The sequence below is a fragment of the Camelina sativa genome, chromosome 8 (assembly GCF_030686135.1).
Source record: "Camelina sativa cultivar CO46 ecotype springtype chromosome 8, ASM3068613v1".
Classification (NCBI taxonomy): Eukaryota; Viridiplantae; Streptophyta; class Magnoliopsida; order Brassicales; family Brassicaceae; genus Camelina; species Camelina sativa.
Window position 1 is genome coordinate 7839854 of NC_141887.1, and position 11509 is coordinate 7851362.

General features: G+C 37.0%; 1 protein-coding gene across 1 annotated transcript; it reads right to left on the minus strand.

The window, feature by feature from the left end:
* Window positions 1–365: 365 nt before the first annotated feature.
* LOC104706733 (structural maintenance of chromosomes flexible hinge domain-containing protein GMI1-like) lies at window positions 366–11087 on the minus strand. The gene is made up of 37 exons (XM_019228377.2): window positions 10746–11087; window positions 10606–10638; window positions 10429–10515; window positions 9021–9076; window positions 8863–8946; window positions 8659–8731; window positions 8449–8504; window positions 8268–8376; window positions 8114–8182; window positions 7741–7827; window positions 7599–7649; window positions 7401–7518; window positions 7019–7074; window positions 6786–6929; window positions 6543–6621; window positions 6417–6451; window positions 6266–6341; window positions 6000–6188; window positions 5599–5757; window positions 5498–5519; window positions 5294–5408; window positions 5104–5220; window positions 4681–4995; window positions 4501–4607; window positions 4227–4401; window positions 3967–4075; window positions 3599–3693; window positions 3421–3519; window positions 3213–3279; window positions 3042–3127; window positions 2626–2907; window positions 2307–2534; window positions 2043–2157; window positions 1571–1787; window positions 1315–1482; window positions 905–1228; window positions 366–751 (listed from the first exon to the last, which is right to left on the minus strand). The coding sequence occupies exons 1-37, from the start codon at window positions 11085–11087 to the stop codon at window positions 532–534; spliced, it is 4764 nt and encodes a 1587-aa protein (XP_019083922.2). The 3' UTR covers window positions 366–531.
* Between the last annotated feature and the right edge of the window lie 422 nt (window positions 11088–11509).

Here is an 11509-nt window from a genome sequence, read left to right on the forward strand (position 1 = left end):
GTCGACCCATCTTTTCGTTAATCAAACAAAAAAATCTTGTTGTAACCCATCTTTTCATTAATCAAACAAAAAATTCACGTTGTAAAATTGATAAATCCTCCCCTACTTCATATATACGTCTCTTCCCTTTTTTTATTTACCGTCAATCTTTCTTTTCTTGTCGGTTGGATTGATGGGTTCGCTATGATGTAAAACCGAGCGATACAAAGGTGGGTATGCTATAATGGTCTTTTCTTTTTTTAACATGGTTTTGCTATCATCATGGTTATAAAAGAAATATTCTTATCTATGTGGCTATTTTCTTATACATATGTTTGTTTCGGTTCTGAATATCTGTATATTAAAAAGATCATAGCAGCAAAATATTAAAAAACAAAATCAGAAATAATTTTGAAAAAGAATTGGTGAACAAAAATAAAATTTCAGAACAAAACTGACTACTTATTATAATCACCAAAACAAAACCGATTAGCCAACAGGTAACATCACTGTTTGAATCGTTTTAGGTTCAGTTTAACTCATAACTCAATCTCATTCAGGGGGCAGAGTCTGGATTAGCTCTAAAGAGTTTGTTGCATTGTGATAAGCTTCATTTGTTTTCTTCATTTTTTTCTCTAACTTACGCAATGAGCACTTCTCCTCCTCTATCTTCTTCGCTGCCATTCTCACTCTGTCTCTTGCTGCTTCCAATTTTCTCAGCTTCTCTTCTTCATTCTCCGTTACTGTGATCGGGAAATGAATTTCCGGTTTGCTGATCCAATAAACCAAAGATCATAATATCAACAGCATTTACATATTTACATATCAATTCTAGGAATAAAATTCAAAAGCTAACTTGGGCAAGAAGAAGAAACGAAATGCATGGAACTGAAATGGATATAAGGATCAAGAAAAAGTCAAGTACCTGCACCCAGAATATATGAATTCGTTTCCTTTTGCGATAAACCCATCTAAAGAGACTGCACCACCACCATTGATATGTGGAAGAGCTGCTTCAACTTGCTTTTGAGTCTCATATACCTGTAAATTCCCAAAGAGATGGTAGAACAACGTCTCTCTGAGACCGTATCCTGAGTATGTTTGTATACAGAGCTCCTCTGTATCCAAATCAATCATGTTCACGGCATAGCCTTTGAAACCCGGTATGGGATCTCCATCGGACAGTTTCGGGTCATCCATGGCTAATTTCTTCTGAGGATCGTTCTCCAAAATTCCATCCTTCCAAGGTCTGCATGGTTGGAAACGGTCACCAGAAAACTTTTATAGTTCTGTCAGAAACGATTTTAAGCATCTATCCAAAAGTTGAAAGAATACCTAATTGCATCAAGACATAGAACATGAAACCGATGATTGGTTATAGATCTTCCAAGTCTAACTGCTTCAGATTGAAGCCTGAGATACTCAGCACTACTCGAGCCACATTGTGCCGATTTGCATACCAAAGCGAGCATCATGTCTTCTCCCAAATATTCAGACAACACCCTGTCATACCAAATAACTTCACATACAACAGTTTTGGCCCAAGTATAGACACTATGATCAGTAAACTATGGCGATTAATTGATTTCACCTGCTAAGGGAGGTGGAGGCAACCGAACCAAGAAGTGCTACAAGGCCAAACAATCCTTTCTTTGACAGAAGCAGTGACCGCGGAGGGGCAGCCTCTCTGTACAAATAACAGAAAAGCGATGATGCAGTGTTATGTTGCTTCTTTTCAATCTGTTTCATCATTGATTCTTTGGTGTATAGGCATTCTGGGAACGTAGCACCGAGAGCTTCCAGCGAAGCTGTGATAAAGGCAACATGAACATGTAAGAATTGTTGGTTTGTGCTACCATTCGCCATTCTTTTGTCTCAGAAAATTATTGATATAAGAGTATGCTCTAATAACGACTCTGTGAAAATCTTAAATTAAGCTTTTAAGTGTTTTCAGAATAAAAAGATGAGGGCAGTTCAGTAAACATCAATGCAACTTCAATCCCCCGATCATAGTTATCAACCTTTTGCAACTTCAGTCTGATCTAAACCAAGATAATAGTTACCTTGCAAGGTATTAAACTCTTCCTTAGCCTGGTTTAGTTCAGCTTCCAAACATTTTAGACGCTCATCTACTTCCACTCTGTGTTCACTGTATCTAATGAGTTTTTCTTTTAAGCTCTGCAGGAAAAGGGGAGCATTTTCAAATGACGATGTTAACTCCGAATACATAAGTTAGATCAATCTATAATTCTTTTTTGCTGTTAATTACTAAGGCATAAATGAAACGTAAAGATAAATATCTGTGGCTCAAATGGTGATGGTCATACCTCAGTGAACTGTGCCATATCCATCAGGCCAGTTTGGCTACCGAGAGTCGATGACGATGCCTTAATGTTCAAAACTCTAAACTGTGAACATGGAGATTGTCCAGTTGGAGCCACCGATGAATTTGTGGTTGAAGCCATCTTTGATTGAGGTGTGAAACTCATCCTTGGATAAGGTGTAGAACACCCAATCTCATCTCTTTCAAATGTTTGAGCAGGCGTTAGCTGAATCTGTAAATTAAGAGGACATGTTCTCAACAACCTGCATTTTCTACTCATGGTAAAAACATATTGTAAGATAACCCAGTCCACAAATTTCTACCTTTAAGCTCATATGAATCTCGGGAAATCGAGAATGGAAAACCCTGAAAGAAAAGTCACCCTCGCTTTTAGGTAGGGAAACTGTAGAAACTTTGCAGAACCCGTGAACAAATGCATATCTGACTTCACTCTCAACACTGCTTGAATCAGATTCGGCGCTCATGGTATGAAAATATCCAGAATTTTCATCATGATGGATACTAGTATCAATAACACCATCTGAATCCGTCACTTTGAATTTGAGGTTTGTAAGATTTGTACCAGCAGTACAGCAGTCGGGCAGCTGATCAAAACAATCAATTTCAGAATGAGAAAGGATTAAAAAACATGAAAAATGTGTAGGGAGTGAAGATGAAAGACAGAACTCAGAACAGGAGAAACGCATTGAAACAATCAACCTATTTTACGGATACTTACCTTTGTTAAGAGCCTGAGCTCTCGTTTCTCAATTATAGACTCTTTCTTGAAGATCTCATCAGTACCAGACATAACCGAGAGTGATACTACACAGAAAAAGCAAAAAAATACATTAGACAATTAGAAGATATGTTTTGTTACATCTTACAAAAGAATGGTGGCAGATGTTACTAGATTTCCCATAGCCGGCCGTTACTTGGAGAATGCCAGACAGATCAACGCAGCCACAACTATCAACCTGTGACATGATCAATGAGCTTAACGAGTGAATAGAACATTTGTCAATACACAGTCACCAAACAGACCAATGAACTAGAAACAAAGCTTATAATATGGTATCCTAGAAGTTGGTTATTCTAAGAAAATAAGCTCCTCGCACCTTTCGGTGCAAGCCCATCGAGTCTTTGATACAATAGCCCTCAGTGCAAATCAGAACATTGGTCCCTTCTGCAACATGGTTATTATATCCATCAAACACCTGCATGAAAAAAAATTGTACTCAGTGGAATTATTCATTACGTAACACTTAAAATGTAAAGAACTTTTATTACATATACCTCCAAGATATAATTTTGAGCAGTAGAATCTGGAAGCAAATTTTCCAAAGCCTCTGGATACATCTCAACAACACGCTTCATAGGCCCAGGATTAACTGGAATATGAAAAGATTGTGAACTAAATAATTATTCTACACAAAAGTACTCTTATTAAATCAGGTTAGTTTGTATCCCAAAACACTTCCTACTGTTGTCAATTTTTTCAGTTCCATAAACAAAGCTAAATTTACAAAAAGGTCATTTAGTTGGAGTAACATTACTGATCGATACAAGATATTTTGATAACTCCTTCCCGTATCTTACTACAAGATATTGTAGCACAGACATATAAAGACTGCTACTATACAAAATTAGAGCATTAGGCTTACTTTTACACGCAACTGAGACGGAAAATGGTTCGTCCTTTGAGCATATCTTTAAGGTTGCATCATAATCTGGCCTGATCTGATCTAAGCTATCAGTCTCAACGAGCATATTCTGCATTAATTTCAGAAGATTAGACTTTGCCAGAAATTCAACAGCCATCAAAGGTCTTCTTCAGCTGCCACAAGGAGCCTAATTTGGTATCTAACCCTCACTCGATAACAATAATATAGAAATAACATTAGTACTTGAAGAGGTTAAATACCTCGACTTTGAGAATTCCATCATCTACCAGGTTGGCCTCAATCATATCAATCTTTCTTTCGAATCCGGGGCTGGCTTTCAGTTCAACTTCGAGAGTTGGAACAGAAGTGAATGGTATCTGATTTTCATGTTCATCAAAGCAAGCGATAGAGCAAGGAGGAAGTGAAGAACCCACCCTGTAGACACACCATTATACTGATCAAATTTGAGATCTTAAGTGCAGGAATAAGAGAAAGGTCACACACGTGTTCCGTTCTGAAGAATATAAGACTTACTGGACATTATACTGCTGCGTGAACTCAAGATTAGAAGCAAGTTTCCAACTTCCCACCTTCGAAGACGGTTCAACGAGCACCTTTTTCTTAGCGGTAATCGATTTTCCCTGTGTTCAAACAATTGGTTACATGATTTCTCGAGACACTTAAATGGCAGATAAAGATTATAGCATCACTTACAATAGAGAAACAAAAATTGTAAATGCCAGTTTTATTGAACTTGTCAGGGAGCTTTGACTCAAGTGGAAAGATGTAGAGACCATGAAACCCCTTACAGGATGTAGGAAAACAGTCATGTGAATACAAAATTTTGGTATTCTTATTCGAATCTTGAAATTCTACTTCCATGAGCATGTTTCCATCCATCTTCACAATATGTTTCTGATGCAACTTTTTCGACACTTTTGAAGATGTGAAGCTAGCAGGTCGAACAACTGCAACAATCTGTTGCGGGGGAGTTTCTCCAGCACGCACTGTATCACCAAATGATGATTCCTATGGCATGTTCATAAATAAAACGTTATCTGGAAGTTAATGATACTATAACAGCAAACCCTATAACTATATCTGACTCATTTTTAGAAAGAAAAGAAACGTTCCTACCCCATCAATGTTCAGTGCTCTGCAATCTTTCTCATCCAGCAAATCAATTCTCGATGGATCCTTTTCCCGTTGCTTCTCAATTTTTCTATTCCATTCAGTTTCATCTAAAGGTAGACACTGTTCAAAACAGAGTGAAGTCAAGAGGGTACGCAAAAGAAAAAGAATATGATTAAAGGGTTCAGCAGTTGACCATTCCAGAGTCAATAATACTGATTGGAAAAGATGAAGAACTTCGTAGTTCCAATCTTGAAACTCCTTTAGTCATTGAAAGAAGGCATCCCTCATCTTCAGAGTAATTGATTTGCCTAGATCAAAAATTCAGATTCAGACTACAAGAATTAGAGATAGTGAACTCTTCTAGTATTCAGAACTAGTTAAATAGAAAAGAAACCACCTGCATATAATCCAGGCATCACCTGCTCAGAATCAACAGAGACAGATCAATTCAACATTGTTCTAGTATGTAGTTTAAATGATAGTTGAGACGGTACTTACCGCCTGCTTCGTCGTCGAAACCTTCAACGAGAAAATAGTCAATTGTCGCATAGACATCATTCTTGTGAACCCCTCCACATGCACCTTTCAGAATCCTGATCTTCTGTCCACGCTTCCATGACATCCCTTTTCTCTTCATAATACTGTGCACCCTCACAGCTAGAATTCAAAAGCATTGCAGTTACAAATAGTTTTACACAAGGAATAAAGAAAAGATGACAATATTATCACTACAGATATCATGAAGCTTTTACAGCACATTTCTGGCTATTCATTGAAAAAATTTGAAAATGGTTATACCAAACAATAGTTTGCCAAAAAAAAAAAAAAGGTTATACCAAACAATTACTTTTTATCTTTACGAAGGCATTAGGCATGCATAGTCGTTTGCAGCTGCATACCTTCACAATCAGGCGAAATGCAAAGAGCTTTGTTATCCAAGGAATCGAAAATAACGACTGCGTCGTCTTCACCTGACGCCTCTTCTTCATCATAAGTCTTATGCATCTCAAGAACCCAAGCCTTATAATCCTGGTCCACTTGCCCAAATACTAAAGTTTTTCCTTCTCTATGTAGTACACAACTGACATCTGTAAAACATAGAATTAAATGTATTTGAGATAATAGAAGAAGAGCAAACCAAGATTGCAAATGGGTTTAAACTAACCGTTATCCTTCTCCTTTGATTTACTACCAAAGTTTTTCAGAGCCAAAGTGAAGGGGCTTTGACTTGCAAGATCGGTCTGCATAAAACATGTTTAATAATCATGTAAAATTGTACTAATAAGTTTAACTAATCAAGCATAATGTTAGCTCACTTTTGAAGGCGTTGGGCTAAAACCAGCATCCAAATCTGTAACCACCAACGAGTGCACATGAAACATGCTCGGATAAAACAATTTCAAACAGATACATATACAATTGACTAGTGCGAGGCATCATACCGACGAAGCATATCACTCTTTGACACGATTTCTGCAAAGTAGTGGCTCTGTCCCCCTTTTCCATAAACGGAATTGATGCCTACACATAGTTATTGGAAACAGAAGCAAGGATTCACCCACAGTCATAACCTTTTTAAATCCTTGACGGACTAAACATAGTCAAATATCATTCAAAACATTCTCTGGTAACAGAACTGTGAATACTCCAGGAAGAAAAACTAATGGTGAACAAAGAAGACCAACCCAAGATACTTCTGGGAGTAGACGACCAAGTCTTCGTACATAAAGACGACTAAAAGTTTTGAAGCTTTCAGAAACTTTGTATCCTTCCTTTTCTAAGCTTTCCAAAATAATATTACTGCTCTCTTTATAATTACTCTCTTTTTCCTGTCACATACATAGTTCAGAACTTAAGTGTTCAGTTCAAGAAGGTAAACCAATGGTCAAGTTCGCTTCTTTGGAAAGGATTTTCATACCCGTATGATTGGAAGATAAGCAAACTTGAGGCGAGAATTTGCCTCCTGAAATGACCCTGCATGAAAAAGATATTGTCAAGACTCCAAACGATATGATAAAATATTCTGGATTCTAATTCAGCGTTCTACAAAAAAAAGTATATTGAACCCTAGTTTCAATATCTCCATATAAGTTACATTAGCTTTCATTGTTGTTACAAAAATATACTATAGAAATATACTTATCTGTTTCTATATCTCTATGTAAGTTACACTCACAACTGCAATTTTGTTTACAAGGACATAAATTGATAGCTCTGGCTGTTTGCTACCAAATGCTGGAGCAAAAGCTGCCAGACACTTAACAGAGAGGAAGCATCTTGAACTGTCAAAGGGTTGATACCTTTTGTTTTTTCACCATGAAAGAATCGAATCTGAAACCAAAATTCTCGACCCTTGGAGTTTAGGTTGGTAGTGGCAACCTCTCCACCTATAATCTCAGCTAAATCCTCTCCATTGACCTGGGCAAAGACCAAGGAAATTAGAAAAGGTTGAAACTAAGAATGTCAAATCCAAAACATCTGTAGAAATAATAACACACCTGAAACTCTACAGGCCTTTCAGTCCTCCCAGTATTAGAGATTTCATCACACTACATGTTGACAAAAAAATAATGAAACCTCCGACAAAGAAACACCATAAAGGGATCACCACATATTGTATTAATATTAGCCGACGAAAACCTGAATGTAAGGAAAATATATATCCTTAAGTCTGCACTGAAGTTGATATATTTCTGGCATTTTACATTCCGATTCAAATATCTCAACCTGGAAATAAAACAGAATAGCAGTTTCAGATAAGCAGATGCGTATTGCAACTTGCTGATTCATGCAATCAGAGGAGCATAGATTAAGGTCACGCAGGAGAAAGTGGAAAGATTGTTATAGGATTCTAGAACAGCATCAAAAACTTTTGCATAATCTTATCATTAGAACATAATTCTCCAATAAAAAGGTATCACTGCATGATATGAATAAACAAACATGGAGACTATATTTGTTAACAGAGATAAACTCAAGAAATCCAAGTAGCAACACAAAATAAGCTGTGTACCTTTGTGAAGCTTCCATGAGGTGATAACTTCATTTCCTCCTCCAGAGGATCCCTCATTCCACCATCAACCTTTCAAATTTTTTAAATCCACAATTTAATAACATAGACTATGACGAGCAGTAAAGGGTGATGAATCATGAATATATTATATCACCTTCCAGTTTTTTCCTAAGACAGAACGGTTGTCAATCAAAGCTTCTCGATTGAGTTGCAAGGTGAATACTTTCTTAGACTGTTTCGTCTTTGAAGACACCAAAGTACGCCTAATCATAGAAGAGAATTAAATGCACCCAAGGAAGGCAGACAATCATTCCTCAGATTAGTAAAATACTCACCTTCCTAAATGCATACAAGCATAAGGACCTCCATATCCAAACATCCCAAAGAATGGCTACATAGCAAAATAGTGAATCTTCCTCAGATTAGTAAAATACTCGAGTTCATTACTGTTCAATTCAAAGATGCATGTCTTGTTATGTAGAAAGACTCATGATAATTTATAAACTGCCAGCAAAAACTCTTCTAAGATTCTTGGTGTTAAGTACCATAAGGTATGGTGGTTTGCCTCCAATAGCTTTGGATTTTTGCGACCTATGTAATGAAGCCCCTATTTTCCCCCTGCGCAGTGTTAAGAAAATGAAGACTGCTTAAAGATCAAACTCGCGGTATGAACTTGAGTAAGGAAAATTTGATTGAACTGTGAAGTTACTTATATTCTACCGATACATTCCATGTTTTCAGATTCTCACCATTTATCAATAGAATTTGCGTCGCTACTGTCCATTCCAGGACCAGAATCAAAGATTGAAATCCGATCACCGAGAACATCGACACTGCAAAAGCAATTACATGAAATCAAAAGATAAAGTTCATTTGAAGTATATGACCTTTTAGGACAAGAACAAACCTAATCAGTCTTCGATCTCCCGGCGAACAAGACCACACAGCTTGCAGAGAATTATCCTGTGATATAAGCAACATGAAAATTGGAGTTCATAAACGAGGCAAACTAACACAGTCATACCCAATCATATGATAATTAAAAGGGTGATCCAGACGACGTGGAGTTATATTTCACAAAGAAACCAAACCAAGCAACATCACAACAATGAAATAACTAAACCAGTAAAACTAATTTTATTCAGTTCAACAAACAACTACACCATAAAGAGAATTTGATTAACGAGAGAATCTCAGATCTAAACCCAAGCTGTTAACACAACTTCAGACGACTACAAAATCCATAGGAGTGATCCTGCACCAGACTAACACAAGAAAAAACTCATACAATACCGCCAGCCAAGCTGAGAATGAGGTGACTTCTTGAGATTCGTCTTTGGAGCAGCCCCCTGTGTACAAATTTATACTTGTAACTAACCCTCCCCTGCCAATTAGTAATCAGTACCCACCCGCTAATGCCTACGGAATAAGTCTTCACCTCTTGGCTTATTCTCATCCCATTCTCGAACACATATAGTATCTCTCAAAAAGGCTACTTTGAGAGTCATTTCATCGAGCACCTGGAGGGTGTTTTTCATCTTGACACATGTCTTCAACTTTTCAACCTTCTCAGGTACTATCTTCCCACACGAGTTTCAAAAGATTGCTCTCAGCTCTCGTGCTGAGATTCGAAATCTTCTTTTGAAACTCCGAATCAGTACGTACCAACTCCTCCGAGATCCTTGCGAATGTCATCACCATTGACGGAGAAAGAAGAACTCTGTTGAGTTTTGTAATTTGTTGTTTGTTTTGATTTTCGAGATAAAACAGAGAGTAAGAGAACTTCTTTCTTTTAAACTTATAATCAAAAAGCAAGCTAACAACTCTCTGACACACACCATGCTCTCTTTCTTGCATACTCAGCAAAGACACTTTACTAGACAAGCTTAACTCTAGATTAGTCTAGTTTCACACCTCATACAAAAGTTTGATCATGACTTTTACCAACCTCGTTGACCTGCAACTACTAGTTTCTTCACTTGGTTTCTCTGATTCATTTAGTTTGGTTTGGGTACAAAATAGGCATAAGTCAACAAACTCTTAGACCGGTTTTAAAAAGACCCCAAGCCGGTTAACGAGAGAATCACGCTAAACCGTAAGCTCTCATCTAACGAACTTACCAGATTTTAGCTGAGCTGTCAAACTAGCCACAATCTACTACAAAACCCCTTACCCTGACTGCAGTGATCCTACACTAGACTTGTAAAAGACTCACTTAAAAAACTTTGTATTAAGTCAATAAGAGCAATATTTTCACAGACACACATAAAATTGTATCAATATATTACATGCAAATTTTTTACTGAGAAACTTACAATTAGATCCGCAAGAGCTGTCTCAAAGCTATAAGTTTGTGGTAGTTCTCTAAGCAAATCAGTATCAGGTGTTAAATCCCACATGTTCTGCAAATACAAAGAACAAGACCATCACTAAACAAAGCTTAAAGAGACAATTATACATAGCAAAAAAAAAACTATGTAAATAAAGCTAACCTCATACATACTAGAAGCCTCTCCAGTCCCATCCTGATCCAGAGATTAATCAAGAAACATAAATCTATCATAATTAGCTTAATCAACACATAAAGAACAGAGAAAGTAGCATAATGAAAAGATTATAACAACCAACTCACATCAAGACGTATTATGTTGCACAAATCAGGCTTAAACTTCGCAAATCGAACGATCTCTTTAATCTTTTCACCGTTAAACTCGAGATAAGATTTAGCAGCCATATTCCAATCAACCAACTTCCTCTTCTTACCGGACAAAACACAGTTTTTCCGGGTTTTGTCATATTCATCTTTCACCAGGTTAACAAAATTCTTCATTGACATTGTAGGCTCAGGGTTAGTAAGTGTGAGTGTCACACTAGTGCTGTTTGGCAAAAGAACCTTGAGCCTGTAAAACTTATCTCCTCCACCATCATCATCATCTAGAAACAATCTTCTCTCGATCGGTCTCTTCTTACTCATCTGAAATTCAAAGCACATAATTCAGAAGAGAAGATACCCATAAAAAAATACGGATATGAGGCATGCATGGATATGAGGTTTTTTTACATTTTATTGTAAATTTTTTACAAAAAGTTGTGTGGTTTGGTAACTTTAGAAAGCAAGTACCTAAAAGCTACAACATATACATCTACTAATACAAGTGCATGTAAACACCACACTTAGTAAAGAATCTATGTAGATCGATTTGCATATAACAAGCCAAAACCGGAGAGACAACTGTTTATAGACTTTATTACCTTGAGATGAACAACTCTTTAAGTTTTGGCAGTGAAATCAACTTCAGATACCTTAGATTTTGCAGACTGATTTAGCTTTGAATAACCCTCCAAACGCTAAGAAGAGAGAGACAAATGAGAAGACGAAGAAAAAGAAGAAGAGTG

Bases quoted from the DNA above. Each gene is read 5' to 3' on its own strand.
- LOC104706733 (XM_019228377.2), bottom strand. From the start codon at position 11,087: ATGAGTAAGAAGAGACCGATCGAGAGAAGATTGTTTCTAGATGATGAT. The intron at 10,516-10,605 runs GTTAGCTTTATT...TTGTATTTGCAG, and splicing joins AGGCTTCTAGTATGTATGAG to AACATGTGGGATTTAACACC. The intron at 3,128-3,212 runs GTAACATCTGCC...TTTTCTGTGTAG, and splicing joins GGCCGGCTATGGGAAATCTA to TATCACTCTCGGTTATGTCT.